Here is a 20295-nt window from a genome sequence, read left to right on the forward strand (position 1 = left end):
ACTGTGGCTCTGGCTGTAGTGGGGGGACTGGCTAGAAGCAGAGCAGGACGGGAGTCAGCAAGTCCACGCATGAGGCTATTAGGAGGACAGGCAAGTTTTGGACTGGAGTAATGGCAGCAGGGTGAGCGAGAAGTAGATAGGTCTGAAGATACTAAAGCACAAAAGAACCTGGTGATAAAGCAGATATAGTATCAAGAGGCAGTTCAAGAATAGAGCCCAGCTTCTGTCTCAGGCAGGTGGTGATGAAACTTCCCTGAAGAGATTGCACGAAGAAAGAGCAGGTCTGGGAGGAAGACAGTGTGTGTTCAGTTGGGGAATGTATTAAGTTTGAAGTGCCTCTTTGAGATTCAAGTTCAGAGCTGGCTGGTCTGTGTTTGAAGCACAGGCAAGAGATCTAAGCCACAGGGAGAGACCGTGACTATCCCCATGTAGATAATAGAAACTTCCAACCTTCCCAGGGAGTGTGTGTATATGATAACAGAAGGCTCCTGAGAGAATGCCAGGATAGTCTACCTTTCCATTTATTCAGGACTTGTCCAAACAATCAGCTTCCTAACAATTACGCTCTTCGAACAGCATCTTTAATAGCTTGGACAGTATTATCTCATATAGACGTACATTTACTTAACCAGCCACGTAGTTTTTCCTGTTAGTTTTCACTGATGTTTTACTATTTTTAAAACACGCACAATGAATATTTGCATTCCGCAAAATTAGCTCCTTGGGATGTTAGAAAGCAGTATATAGGAAAAAGTGTTCCATGGTCGATAAATGTATTTTGGAAACCTTGATTTTAAAAACTATTCAGTAGGTTCTTTACTGTGATTTCTCAAAGCCTTAAACACGCTACTCTGCCCTGTGACTCTCCAGGAAGGGTATGCTGTGGTTTGTTTATACCTTTACTAAGCCCTGGGCCATGACAGGCTTCTGGAGGGAGCGCTTTCAGGACTAGTGACCACAGAACAGTTTCATAGGATATTAACCTGTATGTAAAAGCTGTACCAGATTTCAACACATAGTCCCAGAAGTTGAATTATCAAATTAACAGGAATGCATGTTTGTGTTCTTGATGCACATGTCAATTACCTTTCCCAAAGGCAAGTACATTGCTGATGGGAATGTAAATTACTCCACATACCTGTTTCACCATACCTCCCCACTCCTCCAAGTGTGATCATGAATTGTTTAAATCTGATCTAATTTGGTAATGTTTCTGTGACTACAGAGAGGCCCAGCATTTTTCCATGTTGTTGATTACTTGCTGCTGCTTTTGTGAATACCTTCTCAGGTCTTTTGCCTATCTGTTGGAATCTTAGCTATTCTTATGAAGATAAGTGGTCTATTTTTATAATCAGGTTTTAGTGCAGAATTTCATATACTTGTGGCAGCCATTTTCCCAAGTTCTTATGTATCATTTATTTTTTAGTTAAGTTCTTTTTGAACACGTGGAACTTCTCCATTTTCATGGGTCAGTTCTTTAAAGCATTTCTTTTTATAGCTCTTTTCCCACTGTTTTTAAGCTTAGAAAGTCCTTTTATAAAGTTTTATCTAGACAGTTAATAATCACTGCTTGTTTTTTTGTTGTTGTTATTAACATTAACTCGTAACTCCTCTGGTATTTATATTATTTATATTAATTTATCTTGCTGCCCTCCCCCCCTGACAGAAGAAACTAACCAAGTTTTACGGCACTGTTTTCTGAATTTTCCCTTCCAAATTAATATATTGTGCCCATGCAATCTTTAATAATTTTTATGAAAACAATTTTATCTCCATTTCCTACATTAGCAAATTGAGATGAATGGCAATTTATTAGGGTTCAGTTACTCGGCCAGTTTCAGTCTTGAGATGAGTATATACTGTGATGTTAATGTGATGAAAACCATGACATTTATAAACTTACACTTAATTTGATGTTGTGATAAAAATTTCCTTCCTTGAAGCTCATGGGAGAGATTACTGAAAAGAACACAAGACTCGAGTGTTTAAAGGAATTTGAAAATTAAAATGAAGAAAGGAACGTTTGTTAATAATCAGTGGTAGTAATAAAAGCAGCCACTTTATAAACATTATTGGTTTAATTCTTACAATCCACTTTACAGCTGAGGAAGCAGAGACCCCGAAGTTACTCCCTCCGTCTCTGAGAGCTGGGACAGGCAGAGCCACCACCACTTCCAGGGCTGTTTATCACCAGCCCTGCTCTAGTTGGGGTCCGCGGATATAGTTTTAGGACTCCCCAGGGAGCCTTCTTATTTAGATAGTGTCTGTACTTAAGCGAAGAATCAGCATCCTAGTTCCCCACTTGGACATTTATAGGGTAAAAGGAGGGACAGACTTAAAAAGTGCATTGCTGAAAGTTTGTAGGCAGGTAGCACATCGAAATTCTCTCCTCCAAGACTGAACATGGGAGACACTGCAGGTGAAATGGTAAGTGTTCCTCTCTGTGTGGGAACGTGGGTACCAAGGGGTCACCTCACTGTGGGTCAGAAGGTAAGCCCTCTTATCTGCTCAGGCCCCTCGGCTTAGCTAACTGCACGTGAGCTAGGATTTTCTCAAACGTTCTTTCTCTGCAAGTTCACAGGGAAATTTCAAAACAATTCCTCATTCCTCTGCCGCAGCTTGCGTTTTCAGGCAGTGATGGTTCATTTTTGAAGCCCGCGTGGCCCGATGCTGAGACAGCATCGCTCTGCAGACAAGCAATTGTTTGTTCCCGGAGCAGGACCTGTGCCCTCAAGTGTACTGGCTTTGCAGCTCCCTGGGCTGATCCTTTCTCAAGTCCCCCGGGAGGCACTTTTGTGGCAGATTCCATTTGGTTTCAAAGGGCCTCGAGGAGGGGCGTCGGGGCTGCTTGGCGTGGCCCCCCAATCTCCCATGTTAGGAGCGACTTGCCAGCCGCTGGCAGAGGGAGCGCGAGCCCGGCCCCGGACAGGCTGCTCCTGACCCCCCACCCCCATTGTCTGCGGGATCAGGCGTCTTTTCCCAGCCGACCTGCCTGCGAGTGGAGAGATGTGAAAAGTTAGAGACAAAAATGGTCTCTACAGAGTGAGGGGGAGCTTTCTTGTACAGAAAGGAAGGAAATACCTCTGTGGGATTTTATTTCCCCCCCCCCTCTTCATCCAAAAAATACAAAGAGGCTCTCTGTCTTTAATGCGAATGTCGGCTTTAAATCTTTTAGGTTTGGATTAACTCTGCAAAAGAAAAAAAAATCTGACAGGCTTTCAGATATGACGCAGAAAAACTTCTTTCCCTTCAATGCATGGCGTTCCTTTGCAAAGCCAAAGGCTGGTGGACTGAATAGTGGGCGCCAGTCTCCCCGTCATAGTTAACATTACAATGGTCAGAATTAGCGGCCTCCTTCACCACCAGTGGACATTTAATACAGGGTGGCAAAGGCGAGAATAAATCTTTCTTCTCTTGCCCCCAAATTAAAAGAGATTATAAAATTAAGCCAAGTAAAAGAGGTATTTTCAGTTACATGACTTAGAATCTCATCTTACCTTTTTCCCATAGAAGGAAAAAGAAATGTGCCGTTTTGCAGTCATTACCTAACTCAAAAGCTTCCTTCCAACTAAACAAAACCCACTGACTTGATGGACATTTCCTATTACACAGTTATTGTTGGTTTTCACTATTGAGGATGTCAGCAAGCATGTCGAAGATCATGTTTTGCTTATAAAATAAAATGACTTTTATGTGAATATCTTTCGTCTTGGTGGTATCTACAATGTGGGTGCTATTCCATTGAATCCACGTGGCAACATTTACTTTCTGAAATTTTGGGTAATAGCATGTTCTTATTTTAACGTTGTGTTCAGAGCTGTGTCAGCCTACATAGAGGGAAACCTGAGTATCCTCGTACCAAGAGTCCGTATCAATAAGCTTGTGTTCATGTAGAAAAAATTTTAAACAGCAGCTCCTGGTCTCCAGTTGAGAGTCAAAATGAATAGGTAATCTGAAACACAACTTAAAATTTGTAATCTTTGTATTTGATAAGGATTGATTGATTAGGACTGTTTATGTGTAATTGTGAACCTGCCTATACGAATTAAACTCTGAATCATTTTTAATTCCTGACCCGGTTAAAGAAAAAAATTTCTTGCGTGAGTTTTAATGGGATGTAAATGTGTGTGCGTTGGTTGGCTACTTCATAATGGAGTTATAACAATACGTCTATGGATTTAAATAGGTACTGCAAATTTATTCTTGATTAAACAAATAGACTCGAAGTGAAGCAAAATATCCCTTTTGGTTTTATTATATGACACTATCCCTTTTAAGCTCTAGTAATCTAATTACATTATAAAGGGATTTTTTTTATTAGAATCGCAAATAACTAATAGAATTTGTTGATTTTTATTATAGAATCATTTTCTTTGCAACCCCAAAGGCTCTGATATCGCAATTTGGGATTTAATACAAAGGAATGCTTAAAGTTATTTTAATACATTTTTATTTGGGTTTTACATACTAAACGTTTGGCTTGACTTTAGCAATAACAGGATGCACCGAAACAAGTTATGTAAATCTTTGAACAAAAATTAATATTATTCCTATCTAATATCAAATTGTTATTTTTCATAGATTCCTTAATTAATTTGTTTATACTGCATTCATGATTTATCTGGATGATCTTTTAGTATCATGCAATATTTTAGAAAAGCAAATTTTTATGTGCCAGCAATAGTAAGTGTAGCTTTTAATTAGGATTGATTTTCCATGTTGTATTATAAGAGAATTTAATCCAGTGTATGTTTGAAGTTCGCTCAAAAAGATAAATTTTTATATTCTAAGTTATAAAAGAAGGTCAAAGTTTATTACTCCATTATTTTGATCACAGTAATAAAAATTTCACATAAAACTATGAAAAGATTTGGCACATGATAAAACTTTGTTGTATTGGCTACTTGAAGGAAAAAAAGAAACGTAGTAAATGCATGTTTTAATACATTTGGCTTTTAATTCCAAATATTTCACAAGTGTGAATTCAGAGTTATTGTTTACTCTCCTGCAGAATGAGATTCTTAAAATTATTTTACTTGAAATCATATGAAAACTAAACACGAATGATGTGTTTCTTGGTTTTTAAAGTAATACTGTTTCTGATGCTTTTACTCAGGCAGCCATGTTGTTCAGTTCCGGAGTCTTTTGGACAGGCCTGTTATTCATCCCTGTGGCATCTTTGCTTCTTGACGTGGTGTACAAAGTGTAAGTATAATACTCAGTTATGTCATTAACAACACAGATGCATATTAATCCTCAGATTTCTCTAGTTGTAACATTAACTCTAGTGTAGAGCTTACAGAATAGGAATTAGTAATATTAATTCTACATAAAGAAGAAAGGAGTGATTGAAGAATTAGAAAACTAAGTTAGTTTAAAAGAGCGAACAGAAGTAAAGCAGGTAGCTTCAATTAACATTTTTGTTAATCAGCCTGAAAAACCCATTCAAGGTAGAAGAAAAAATTCTTTTACCTCCAAATACATATATATATAAATTTTTAGTGAACAGTAGTTGTGAAAGGGAATTTTTGCTTGCCTGATTCTAAACATGCATAAAACAGAATAGAAGAAACTACAACTTTACTAATCTTTCTCAAGGATTATAAGTTTTAAAGTATCCTCTCTTCCCACAAAAAAGATATCATTAATGTTAGTTAATGTGATGCTTATTTAATAACTGAGAGTTTTAATATTGTAAACGTAAACCATTTATTTTATGACTATTGTTTCTATAATTATATTAATGCCCAGAATTACTGTAGTCTTTTTTTTTTTTAATAAATTTATTTATTTATTTTTGTCTGTGTTGGGTCTTTGTTGCTGCGCGCGGGCTTTCTCTAGTTGCAGCGAGCGGGGGCTACTCTTCGTTGCAGTGCGCAGGCTTCTCATTGCATTGGCTTCTCTTATTGTGGAGCACAGCCTTTAGGTTCACGGGCTTCAGTAGTTGTGGCACACGGGCTCAGTAGTTGTGGCTCACGGGCTCTAGTGTGCAGGCTCAGTTGTGGCACACGGGCTTAGTTGCTCTGCGGCAAGTGGGATCTTCCCAGACCAGGGCTCGAACCCATGTCCCCTGCATTGGCAGGCAGATTCTTAACCACTGCGCCACCAGGGAAGTCCCTACTGTAGTTTTTTAGATTCTATGGAAAAATTGCTTGTACACTGGTTACTGTTGTACTTAGCAGCAGCATGATCAAAACTAGTTTCATAAAGTCTTAAATCTTCACACGAATACTTCTACCCTTTTTTTTTTTTGCAGTATCAAGAGGACTGCTTTTAAAACATTAGTGGATGAAGTTCAGGAGCTGGAGGCGAAATCTCAAGACCCAGGAGCAGTTGTGCTTGGGAAAAGGTAAAATATGCCCTGAATATGTTCTTTTCCAAATGAACTTTAAATGTCTTTTGCTAGTGGTTGGAAATAAGCAGTTAAACGTGTTTATCTGTTAACATGGAGCTAGCAGTGTCACTGACAAATTTTGCAGTCAGAGAGATGCAGATTCAGATCACATCTTTCTTCGCTAAGCTGCAGGTGACCTTAGGCAAGTTGCTTAGTGCTGCTGAGCCTCAATTTTCTCATCTATACAATGGGAGTGATAATACCTCCCTCATGGCCAGTTGTGAGAATTGGATAAAATACTGTGGATAAAGCAGGTGGCTTGCCATCTGGTGCTTAATGAGCACTCAATAAATGGTAGGTACAAATAGTGTTTATTATTAAACTGAAAAAGAAAACAAATAACACAGTAGAATATAGTCAAAATCAGAGCTTGACATAAAGTCAGCTCTCCCACAGTTACCTTTGTGGTTCAGTACATTGTTAGGAACTGACCTGGGCATATGTCTGTCATATATGAAGTCAGTTATGTCTTCCAAGTCCTCCTTACCGCCCCCCGCCCCGCAAAAAAGCAAGGTTAGAAAGCTAATTGAATTGACTAAATTTCACAAAACATTATAGAAAAGAATTCAAACTTATATGAAAGCACTCTGTGATACACCACAATTATGAAGAAAATACGAGGAATTTATTCTTTCTGTCTTTCATCACACTAAAGTGAGCTAAAGTTTTGTCTCAACCATAGGAAACGTTTTGCCCTGGTCTGTGTCACCTTCATCGTGGTTCACTGTTGTTAGTCAATTTGACACAGTGGAGTGTCAGACTGGGAACTCAGGCTGAGACCTTGGCTTCCAGCCCTCTTGTGCTCTCATTAGGCCGAAGGAGCACGTCACACGCCAGTCTGTGCCTCTCTTAAAAATAACAGCACTGGCATCTGTGGGGCGTGCACCACGTGCTGGGTGCTGCACTCCTCGCTTCACAGGTACTATTGCATTACACTCCTGCAACGACCCTGTACAAATCCATCATCCCCAGTTTTTCCAGATGAGGAAACCGGGGCTTAGACAGACCAGGTTCTCAAGGTCAGAAGTGACCACGCTGGGCCTTGAGCCCATGTCAGTTGATTCTAGAAACCCTGTTGCTAACCATGCACTATTCTGCCTCCTGCTGCTGCTTTTCAAGAACGTAGGATGGCAGCAAAACTAGCCTGCCGCTAACATGACAGTGCGTAGCCTCTCCGAGTCGGTGTCCCTGTGTACCTGATGGGCTGCTACCTTTGCGGTTACAGGTGTAGCTACTCCTCCCTCCACCTTCTCCTCATCTCTTCCCTTCACCTCCAAGTCAACATCTATTCTATTGCCTTTCATAACTAGTTCCTCAGTAAATGTTTTTTCCCTCTTTCACTCTAGTTGTAAAAAGGATGTGGTAAGAGTTCTAGCTCACAAAATTGTGAACCAAAATATTTATTCACAATTATTAGGGAAAGTCTACTGATAGCATTGTTACTACCCTTAGTAAATTTCTCCTATTTGTATGTTAATAAAACCTACGTTAAGCCCCTCCATGTGATACTGGTTTTCCATCGTTTATAGTATATCGGTGACTTCAACAATTCCTAAGTCAGGCTGAGGGTTCCCTGTGATGACCTCTGACCTCTGGGTCCTAAAGACCTGAGTCTGTGATGTGTGTAGTCCCTTACATTAAATAAGTCAGAGAACCTAGAAGGAAAGAAGTCAATTCCGCCGTAACTGACAACCAGCTTCTCCAAGGAAATGCATCTGATAAATTTCCTGCTTCTGCTCAGCTCATTTGCCTAAAACAGCTGTTCAGCTTTTCTTAAGGACTCAGGACTAAGTTAGATGTTAGCTGAATACCCCAGACAAAAACCCCTAGTACAGTAGGGACCCTGTGTTGCCGTTGCTGCCAATCGGTGAAGAGAAGGATGGCGATGGTCAGTGCGGCATGGTGTCTCCCTGCTAAACGGTAGCTAGAGGAAGGGGGAGAAAAAGATCTGTGAAAGGGGAAAAGTAGCAACTGGTTGGAAAAGTCTTAACACCAAACTACATTCTAAGGCAGTTTAGAAATTGTCAGACAGATTTTATTGATAGAACTCTTTCAGAAACCTTGGAGAATAAGACTCATGTCAAATTTCAAAAAACTAGCTAATTTCATCTGCATTTTTCAAAGAGGAAGAAATAGTGATTTCTGTGTATTCTAGTGATACCAGGCTTCCCTGAGTGCCAAAACACCACATTATTTTACGCCTCCCGGTCTCCACACATGCTGTTCCTTGTCTAGAGCTGATACCCCTTACAGACTGGGTAATCCAATTCCTTGCTTTCAAAACCCAGTCCAAATGCAATTCCCTCAGCCTTTCACAGATAAAATCAATTCTTATTCTGCTATCTCTGTATCTTGTTTGTTCTTCTGTTTTTACGTTTATTGCATTATGATATAGTGTATTTGTTCGCCCTATGCTTGTCCGTCTCCCCTACTAGACGGAGCTCCTTATAGGAGAGGCCTCTGTCCTGGTCTTAACTGCAACCCAGAACCGGCCACAGAGCCAGGAACATAGTAGCACTCAGTCAATATTTGTTGAGTGGATGAATGTATGGCCAAGAGAGTTAACTAAGGAATGAATGAACAAACGAACGAAAGGGTGGGTGAAAGGATAGTTGAGTAGTGGGGTTGACCTGTGGGTAATTAAATTAAAATGTGATAACAAGAACATAGAAGTATATAGGTTACACTTCCCAAACTAGTAACGCCTAGTGTTAATGATTGTTTACTTTTTTGGTCATAGAATTATGCAATTCTTAAGAAAGATCTTGCGGGTTGATCATCCCAATTTTTTTCATCTTCACTAAGCACTACTATGAAGTCAACCTAGATGTAAAATGAAAGAGTGTCAAACTATAACTTACTTGTAAGCACTGTATTCAGATTAGTATTTATAAGAATTTATTTCTCATCTCTACTCATTTTCAAAAATTGGAACACCTTGGTTAAAAGAATTAGTCCTTTTTATAGAAAGAGTATGCCACTTATCATAATTTCCAGCAAATTAGATGTATTTTAATTTTACATCGAAATTTTGAGGAAAAAGGTATGTTTCATCGTTTAAGTATATTGCTTTTGAGCCATGGGTTATGGTAGAAATCAGTTTAAGTCTAAAAAATTGGGAGAATAAAGCCAAACCTTATTCCTAATACTGTGTAGCCATGACTTATTTTTGTGTGTTAAGAAAATGACTTTAAGCTGTGAGATCCTGTTCTTTGCTTTTACTTTATGTAGACGTGCTCCAACACTAGGGAGCCGAAGCATCTTCATTCCCAAAGTCCAAAAAACTTTGAAATTCAATTTTTTCCATAGGCTTATTATAGCAAAGTTTGCTGGAAGAACCAAAACAATTTGTACTATAAATACATTGATCGTGTTTATTTTTCTACAATGTAATATTCCTGTATTTTATAACAGGAATATTAATTTTTAGAATATGGGCCTCTAAGATGCCACTTGGGAGTATTACATCTACACATTGTGTGTAACGTATTACTTTCTCTAAAACAAAACAAAACAAAATGTGAATTCAGAATCCCAAAGATTTAAAATAAGGGATTGTGGACAATGGGCTCATTAGAGACAGGGCAGTTATTACTGGATACCTTTCACGTGTGTGTGAAGCAATGCATCTTATAGTAAGGCAGTATGAATAATGAGTCTCATAATTTTTTGTATCTAACTGTAGACATTAGCCAGCATATCATCATCAGCCGTTACTAAATAGAATTTTAGCCCAGGATCTTCAGGTCAGTCCCTATTAATTTGTCTATCACCACTGTGTGGCCCACAGCCTTAGCTTTAAAAAAGACAGTAGGGAAGTATGGATGTCAGTCAGATCATTTGGTCATGGGGGTGGTGATGGTGTTCTCTCCCAGCTTTTTTCTGTATTGTTTACCTTAATGAAAAGCAATTTTAACATTGCCCCAGAACTAATAGAAAAGAAACTATATTTTTCAGTTTTCACCTGGGTTTTATATCAGGATTACATAAATTTCTTTGAGGCTGGGGCGGAGGCGCGGGGTGGCGGGGGAGGTGATTAGGATAGGAGGACATATCAAATGCTTTCCCCCAGCCTACTCTCATCCCTGTGATAAGGGTTCCATCCAACATTTGTAAAGAAACATGACAGAACGATGAAATACCTCCTCCAGAGCAGAGATTACTTAGGCTTCTTATATTCATCGTTCATCTCCCCACCACCACTGCCTACTACAGGACAGCTGTCGTATGCTATGCACTAAAACATTTCATGAATGAATGAAAACAGCTTGACAACCCAATAAAACAACAAATGCAAATTGACCACTCTTCAAAGATAACTGAAAATACCTTAAGACAACATGTTCCAGGACAGTAAATGAGTTTTTACGTTTGTTTTTTGTTTAGTATTTCTAAATGAAATTTTATTTTAAAACGTGGTATATTTCCACCTCACCTCACCAAATATCTAAGTTGCAGCGTTTTAACAGGCTTGGAAATAACGTAAGTGGTAATTGTGTGATTGCATTAAATAAATCGAAAATTTACATAGCTTGGTATGTACATGAAAGACCCTACAAACTGAGTAAAACTACTGAACGAGAGTTGTGAATAAGATGTGGTTTTAGTTAGAAGGCATCCTAGAGTCTTTTTTTCTCCTCACACTGTGTTAAACTGTTCAACAAAAACTAAACTTTTAACATGTCTATTAATGTTAACATGTTACCAGTATATTTTATAATGTGGCTTGATAGTGATATCAGTACCCATAAACATTGATGGTACAGAAACTGCATAACTTTGAAATGATGAGTAGTTCTCCAAAATTGGGATAGGACTAGAGAGATACAAATCATCATCAGTTATTATTTATTAAGCACCCTCCCATGAACGGCATTTATATTCTGAGGAGGGAGTTTTTGTTCTATCAAGAGGTCCAGCGTAGCCAAGGCAAAAAGCAAAACACACACAAAAAAAACCTAGTAGTTTTCCTAAGGAAGTGGAGTGAGGGGCATTATAAGTTAAAACTCATGTTCAGCAATAGACTTCTTGTTGAGATAATGTTGAATATAAACCAAGTCATCAGAAATGAGCCTCACAGAGTATCTTTTGTTTCGTGATGATCTCTGTTCTAGTTGGGGTTTTTTAAATAATAAATTCCATGGGATCTGGGGGATAGTAAGGGTGGGAAGAACTAGTGCTTCTAAGTGTTGAGTGGTTCCTGAGTACCAGTAACTGTGGTTGAAGCTATACAACTCCCTGAATCCTCCTGTCAGCCTGAGGTTAGGAATTGTCCTGTTCTCCATGAGATGTCCAAGAAAGGTTGCCTAAGGTGACCCAGCTAATAAGTAACAGACTCAGAATTAAACCAAAGTAAGACTGCAAAGCCCAGGCTCTTTCCACAGTAGTGTGCTTCTTTCCCCAGAAAGAGACTTTTCTGCTTTTTTTTTTAACACTAGACATTAACTTGATGTAACAGCTGAGTGATAAAACTAGCCTTATATGAACCGTTACAAAACAAAATTACATTATCTCATATATTTAGGTTGCCATAATATGAAAGGGGCAATTCTCACATCTGCCTTCTTATCGCTTCCATAATTGTAATATTAAAGTATCATGTTGTAGTATTAAAGTATCATGCATTCAGGAAGGCCAGCCCGAAACCTGGAAAACGTATTTTGGGAAGAAGAAGCTCTATCATGATACATTGCCGTCCTCTAGTCTTCTGTAGTCATTTCAGTTTTAAACACCAGAGACTTGCCAAGCACCCCATCCACGATGCTCTGCTAACAACATCAGACCACCTGCTGCTAAAGCTGCCGACTTCCTCAAAGCGGTTACATATTTTAGTGTCCCTGTGAGTCCCCGGGTCTGTAACAGTAGATCATTTTAAGAGCAGAGTAAGAAAAGTCACTCTGTAAAAATGGCTCCTTCTCATTCCCCATATCTGTTTATTTCACTAGCAAAAACAAGTTTTACAAATTTTTGCAAAACCACTGGAGTTTTAAGATTAATTAGCTTTCTTGCCTTAATTCCCAGTGACAATAAAATATGTCTAATAAATAGCAGTTAACACCCCTAGACTTTTAAAAATGTGTGTAAGACTACTACAAATGTCAACATTTCTAAATATTTTATTTCAGCAAAAGCCTAAATGTTTGTGTAATGACAATGAGTTCATTTTGCAGATGATCCTTTTTTTTGCATATGATAAACATTGTTCCCTTTCGGGGTCTAAAAAAATTGGCAAAATACAGAACTAACATAACTTACAGCAGTTTAACTAAAGCTTTAAAGTGGGGAAACTAAAAGATGGAAGTTTGTCCACTGAGTCAATTCCAGTGATTAAAACAAAATTGCATAAACATTTGCTGCAACACATGTGGATTATTTATTAGCTCTTCATGCTTGTTATGTGTTTGATATCAAAGCAAAGTTTTATAAATCAGCCAATGGAGAAACGGCATGATTGGGAGGATTGATGATGTTTAAAAGTGCACTTTGGAATTATTACTCAAATTCATCTATCCGACAAGTATTTGACTCCCTACTGGGTGAAACACTGTTCTGTGTGCAGGGGAGAAAAACAGATGCATTATTTCTTACATTCTGCTTTTAGAAGTTACATAATTACATGGGTTTGTTTCTGCAGAGAAGATTCTTCTCAACGTTTATTGAAAAATGTGTTTTTTCTTGTCACTTTACCTAGTAAATTATTTTCTGAAAACAGCTTTTTTATTTTAAAATGAAATTAAGGAACACATTTCATACCATATTAGAGTGGTAATGGAATTTTTCTAATTAAAAAGTCTGTGAAATTTCTTCTTTGCATAATTTTTCAGATTTTTCTGTATAACTAAAAAAAATTATTTTACACCAGAATATGTGCAAAGTAGGAAAAAGGTATAGTAATGGTTAATTTTTTTAATTCTAAAATGCCATGCTTGCTATATGTAGTAAGTCTAAATTCCAAGATTTTAGAAGCTACTAACACAACTGGTAGAGTTTGTATTTTTTATTAATTATATTGTGCAGGTTCTGTGTCTGTATTTGACTTAAATATAACTGGGGGTGGGGAAATCTTTTGACTGGACTACTGAGGACAAAACTCTCCTTAGCTGTCAGGGGGGGAAAAAATGGCCTCAAAAGTATCCAGTACTTGAAACCTCATTTGCTGTCTGAGAAAATGGGGTTGAAATAATCACTAGACTCCGAATTTCTCAAGCAATCTTTTGTGTCAGTCTGACTCTCTCTGGTGGTCCTGTGGGCTCTCTGGGTTCTCCACCGAGTTGATAATTCATTTCACACATTTGCACCTGTTCCGCAGCCTCACGGAGAGGGCGCAACTGCTCAAGAATGTCTTTAAGAAGAACCACGTGAACTTGTACCCATCAGAATCGTTGCAACAAAACCTGCTCCGTAAGTATTTGAGTTCTATTTTTTAAACACATCCTCTGCCATTACCTCATAGGATCTGAGAGCAGTATTTTACCTTTAGAGATATTTAACTATTTACAGTTAACACCTAAAACAAGTTTTGCACATTTGCAACATTTTATGTAAATAACAAATGTTTAAAGACTCCTTTGACCACAGCCATCTCACTTTCAGCAAAAGAGATAGAGCAGTTGAAAATCTTGCTGCTTTCACTTCAAGAAAAATATTCCGGCATGCCCCTTGTTTCCTTAAGTCTTAAAAAGAACCAGTGAAATAAATCTTAACTCTTAAAAGCTCACTCTGTATTGTTATCTTTCCTACTTGAATAACTTTGCAAGAGCCTTTTCAGCTTTCATACGCAATGACATGTATGTGAAACATCGCACAATTGAAACATGTATTTTCCCCTTCAAAAATATTTATGAATATTTAGAGTTGTAAGAAATTATTAGGTATCACACCCTCTTAACATTTCAAGGATCTAAAAAAGAATATAATATATAAAGCCCTGTGGTAAATGTATGTGTGTTAGTAATATATCATTTGTTTCATGTTATTTCCACATGTAATTTATTTTCATTTATATATACTCATGTTTAATGCTTTTGCTCTTTATACTTCAAGAGGCCTTTTCTAAAGATGGGATTCCCTTGGAGGTCATTTCTTATCCCCAAGCCCCCTTGGACCAGGCTGGGGCATGAGTGAGTTTATTTGTAGATGCTGAGAGCCCAGAATAATGTCTTCTGAGGGAAGGAGAGCATGCTTCCACTATTCGAAGTTGTGTGTGTTTATCTCCTCCTCTCCCTTGCTTTTATTCTTCCTTCCCTCTCATCCGCCTGATCTATATGGAATACACGCACCCACTTGACTGCACTCCCCACCCCTCTGCTAGTCAGGAAGCAGACGTTAGAGGGGCTGGACTTGAGATGCTGAAGGGAGAATTGAGGGGGGCCGAGAGCATCTGTTCGTCTAGGGAACACAGCTCCTAGAATCTAAGCTACCATCATCTCACTCTTCATTTTGCAGTTGAGTCTATACCTTTTACAGACATTAAAAACTAGTGTCTTCATGCTTTTAAAGGTGGGAGGGATGCATTAGTTCCCCAAGTTAGGAAATGAGCGCTCAACACTCAGAATAACAGAGATTTCCAACGACTTCAAGATGACCATTTCTATTTTATCTTTAACTTACAGACGGGTATGCTTTCTCTCAAGATGAAAATGGAATCGTCTCACAGTCTGAAGTGATTAGAGCGTATGATACCACAAAGCAGAGACCCGATGAGTGGTGACGGGGGGAGGGATGAGAGGCCAGCTCTGACACATCTCGAAGGGGAGCTCCCAGGTCTTCACCAGAATCTGCTGACCAATTCCAGCCTGGTCCAAGGAGGGGAAATGGATCTGAACTCATCTCATTGACTGACATTCAGATTCATGTATATTATAGACATAAGCACTGTGCAACTACACTGTAACACCATCTCTTTCAGATTTTCTAAAGTATTTACTAAGTCTTTGTAAACAGAAATGGAAAATGACCTTGTATCTTGCCAGAGTGTTTTCTTAAACTGAGAATAGGTCAGCATTCTTATGCTGTTACTCTGGGGCTGCCACTAACTATCAATGTCTTGGATATACCACAAAGCGACCGACCTTTACAAATCTCTAAAATGGTAGTAAGTTAAAGGGACTCCTTGATATCCATTTTAGATTTCAGAATATGCTGAGAAAAACCAGCCTTCTTAAGGAAGCGACTCACTGAGCAAAATTTCTAAACAAGACATTAATAATAATGTGTTTGTGTCAAAAATTGTCACTATAAATGTTTGCCAAAGAAGTTTAATAAATGTATTTGTCATTCAGTAGTCATTTGCCCAGAAATTTAAGAGAAGGCTTACCTCTAGTTCTGCTGTAAGATCTGCATGCCTGACTTTACAAATCTAAGAGTGATTTGCAAAAACGAGTATTTCAAGGCATTTGCTACTAAAATCTGTGATGTTGCACCTTTAGCCTTACAAATGCTTCTTTCTCGTTCGTCTTGTCTGTTTGTTCAAGTTGCAGTGCACACGTGGTATGTGACTGTCTTTATGATACTGATTTTTAAAACTGTATTTATGTCTCCATCCTTTCTAATGAGGTTTCATTGTCATTTAGATTTTTCTAACAACCTGGCTTCTGCTGTAGACTGATGTCATTTTGTCTTCGAGTTTTCTCTTTTAAGAAAAATACGCTTACCTATTTATGTGAGATTCCCAATGCTTCTGTCCAGGTGTTTGGAATACCATGCTGGATAAATGCATGGGCCTTTGTAATGTCCGTAGACTCAGCTTGTGTCCTGTGTTTTGGTTTTCCCTATTACTGCCCACTCGAGATGCCTGCTGTCCTCGATGGCACGCCCAGTGTTATGGTGACTGCCCCGTACATAAGACTGAGAATGACTTCACAGTTCACTAGTCAAACAGCTCCCAAAATTAGTCACACACTGCTAATTGGGACAAATAAGTAGTACCTTTTACCCATTTTAAACACATCTATTGTACTCAAGCCTATAACTTTACAAAGAAAAGTAGATTTTTGTTAATATGCTTTAAAATGTGTGTTCAGCTTAATTATTTTCAGCATTTCCAAGACATCTGAAAAGGCCTATTTTGCCACCAACAATCAATGGTGAAGGGGCTGTTTAAAAACCACAACCAGTTTTCTACACTATTTTTAACATAATGCTTTCATGTGGAAATAAAAAGAATTCTAGCTTTCAGATACACCTCAGAGATTGAAGCAAACTTTTTGCCTTGTATTCAAAAGCCTGTTTGCCTTTAAGTGGACTTACCAGCAAAATTGGTACAACTTCCTCTTAAAAAAAAATAAGTCGACTACAAGTGAGAAGACAGGAGATTTTCAAATCACTCCTTGAGTTTAATAATTCCCATCTTTTTTGTCCTTTTTCTCAATCTAGATTTAAAATTCAGCTATATATTATTTCCTTCTCTGTATTTTTAGTTACCTGTATGCCTCCCACATTTTCTACACATAAGAGAGGTTATAACATACATAATTTGAACTTAAAGGGGACAAGGAGTTGACATACCTCACTCCCCAGACCCTTCCCATTTGGGGATCAGATTAAGAAAATCATAAATTCAAACATCTAACAAGACCACAGGCGTAAGGGTCTAAGATCATGTTCAAAATTCAGATTTCACAGTCTTTGTCTACTGAATGACTCTTCAGAGCAGCTTTTCTGGGCCTCCATGATGAGAGTTGAGGTCAAACCACAAAAAATGAAAAACAAAAATCAAGTACAACGAATAAGGATTTTTTAAAAAGAAGAAGAATGAGGTACATCCCCCTGGAGGAACACTTCATAGCAGTTCCAGAAAAGGGCTGCTTCCATTTCCCCTCACCTCATAGGTGACATCCTTCCCCAAAACTTTAATATCAAAATGTGATGAGTGTCATAGAACTGAATTTTATGACTTAAACGAAACGCTTTATTTTTATCCTGAAACATGGGTCGTTTCTGTGGAGCCCTTCAACATGAGTGCAAGACTCATGGTTAATCATGTGGAAGATCGTGATCTGAAACATGACTAATTTATGCCTTTTGGTCCCATGGATCTATTTTTGAATTATCAACATTAAGTCAGTCTCTTAGCTTCTTGGGTGGGAGTTGGGAGTAGGCAGCAAGGAGTGACCACCTTGGTACAACTTAAAAGATAATATTGCAATTGCAGTGACTTTGTAGTGTTCATTAGAGAAAAACCCTCTGATTCTTTAACCTTGGGTGGGGGGTGGGGGGGGAAGTAACAGAGTTTTACCAGGATTAAAATAAACAGTTGAGGTGACTTTTAACATGTATTTTCTGAAATAAGGGACACTCTTCGATTAAAAAGTCCCTTGTTGGAACTCCGGCAAACGCTAACACCGTTGCTTTACAGTGTTTACAATTCGGAAAATACTACTTACTGCAGAAAATCCTCATTCATTTCACCCTGAAAAGCTAGAGGTTGCTTCTTTAGTGTTAACTAGTACACAGTGATATTGAGCATGAACTTTCTAAATGTTTTTACATACTCATATAAAAATATATTGGTATCTCCCACCCAGAAAGATGCTATATGGTAGAAATTATTAGCAGGAAAATGGTGTCTCTCAGGAATGTAGTAAATTTCAAATGACATATGTGCTGCCTACCCTCCCACACGCCACTCTGTCTGACGTGAGCCTGCTTCAGCAACGTGGCAAAGTTAATTGAAAGCTTTTTCTAATGAAGTCAGGTGAACGTGTATTCTATTCAGTCTTAGCCATTTACGTGAATTGTATGGTCATTGAATGGACTCAGCGATTCCTCTTAATTTCCAGGGGAAAAAATGAATTCAAGAAATCAACACTTATTCTGGTCATAACATTTTATATTTTAGTTTTGCAATTCTGCATTCTAAATATCCAGTATGAAAGTCACGTGATAGTTCTGCATTTTGTGCACAGTACAGCACTTGTAATCTGTCATTTAAATATTCTTTCAGGAAACGAATGCCATTCTGAAAGTACTGGATTGCATATTCACAATTTTTTATTTCTAAAAATGTCATCGTTATTACAAAGCTAAATAATCATTGGTGTTTATTTTTGTGCAGTTTGCCCTTTGATGTTTCCTGGTTCTAAAACTTATATTACCAAATAAGTCTATAATTATGTACAAAATTCATTGAGAAAATTCCCACCCTATTCACATCATATGAACCAGACCTATGTAATTCTTTTTTGTAAATTATTTAATGTAACACCATGCAGTTCGGTGCCTAATAAATGCTTTTTAATGATCAGCATTTCTATAATGCCTCTTAAAGAGACCATAGTCTGATTTTTCTCACGTTAAAATAATTGAAGTCACTTGTGAAACTGTTATACTTTGCTGCATTTTAATTAGCCTTCAACAGCTATTAAAATGGAATGTAAGTTAAATTTTGAAGGAAAGGAAATAAATGTTTTCCATTTTTCGTCTTGATTTATTTTCTATATGAGAGCAGCTGTGTTTTTGATAGGTTTATGGTTTGCATGAATTAATATGTAAAGTGGCCTAGGCCAGTGCATGGCTATTGCTGTAAATCTTGATGTTTATTTCTGCCTTATAAAAGTCTCTCATGGCCTACCTGGAATTTCATATTCAGTGGACAAATTAATTGGTCCTCCACACAACTTTTTTTTAATAAGTAAATTATTTTACAAACAAATTTGAACTAATTTAATTGAGACTTTTGTTTAGCTTGCCTCTAAGAACTTTTCTTAATAAAGCTCACAAAACTTCTCAGCAAATAAATCTCCCTTAAGTAGGGGGGAAAAAAAGCTAGATTTCATACTTGCTTACTTTGAATTAACAGCAACTTTCCATAGGTAAATCTGCTCTTGCAAAGATGTGAGCAGAATATTTAAAAGTATATATTTTTATGTTTCATGGTTCTAGACTAGAAGCCATAAATGCAGTAAATACTGTTTGTTGTTTGTCTTACTACTTCAAGCTTCATTTTTCACATTTTCAAGTTTATTAGGTTAAAAAAAGCAGCCTTGGAAGGCAGCTACTATGGAAAATTGCAGTTTGCATTAAAGATAAAATAGTATTTTCAACTCCATGAAAAACCATTCCTGCTGAAACTGCTGTAGAAATTGTGAAGCTGCATGAGTGGAGAGTATTGAATCTGTGATTATAGTAGTTTTCTCAGGTGTGTTTATCTCGATGTTCAATGCACTGTTTTATAAATAGTTATTAAAGTCGAGTAATATTCAATTCTATGCAGTGTTATGTGTCATTGGCCTTTTGTGAATGTGCATGTTTTAAACGGCAAATTTTAAACATTTTGTTCTCTGATTGTTGTTAAAAATGAAATAAACTTTACCATTACATAAAGAAACTTGTTCAAGATTTAATTGCTAGTTTTAGAAACTATATTGCTTTATAAAACCCTCAAATCTGCTCTAACTATAGTCTGAGAAGGTGTATCTGTTTAATAACAATATTAACATTTTGTTTACAACCCCAGTGATATACAGAATATCCCTGCATTGTAATCCCATTCAACCCAACATAAAGTGGGGTATATTAGCTCTAGTTTTGTATGAGCTGGTAGTGTTGATAATTAAGTATCAAAAAAACAATTTTTAAAATAAAATTTTATTTTAATTTTGATTCTTCAGTCAGAAAAGCCTCCCAGGATTGTCCTCATTACAGATTTAAATCGGCCTCTAAGTCAACAGCTAATTCACGGCTCCTTCCTTTCACATAGCATGAATGTCTTCAGTTTTCTAAACCCACGGAAATTTTTTAAGTATATGAGAAAGTGGCCGCATTTAGCTAATAAAAATTGAAGGAAGTAAAACCAGAAGATACTAAAATTGCCACGTGAGACAAAAATACAGGAAACATTGGAAACGTGGACAAGAGCTTAATCAAAAATAACCATTGTTTGGTAAAAGGAACTGAAATGC

The 20295-nt window shown here is 37.6% G+C and overlaps 1 protein-coding gene across 2 annotated transcripts in view; it reads left to right on the plus strand.

Moving 5' to 3' along the window:
- The window catches only part of ATP8A1 (ATPase phospholipid transporting 8A1), a 236858-nt gene extending 217421 nt beyond the window's left edge, over positions 1-19437 (plus strand). For both annotated transcript variants that reach the window (XM_060148261.1, XM_060148260.1), the window contains 4 exons: positions 5117-5205; positions 6257-6349; positions 13704-13795; positions 15007-19437. In XM_060148261.1, coding sequence (XP_060004244.1) covers positions 5117-5205; positions 6257-6349; positions 13704-13795; positions 15007-15104 — 372 coding nt within the window. In that variant the 3' untranslated portion in view covers positions 15105-19437. The remainder of the gene's footprint in view (positions 1-5116; positions 5206-6256; positions 6350-13703; positions 13796-15006) is intronic.
- Positions 19438-20295: the final 858 nt, after the last annotated feature.

This window comes from Lagenorhynchus albirostris, chromosome 4, assembly GCF_949774975.1.
Source record: "Lagenorhynchus albirostris chromosome 4, mLagAlb1.1, whole genome shotgun sequence".
NCBI classification, from domain to species: domain Eukaryota; kingdom Metazoa; phylum Chordata; class Mammalia; order Artiodactyla; family Delphinidae; genus Lagenorhynchus; species Lagenorhynchus albirostris.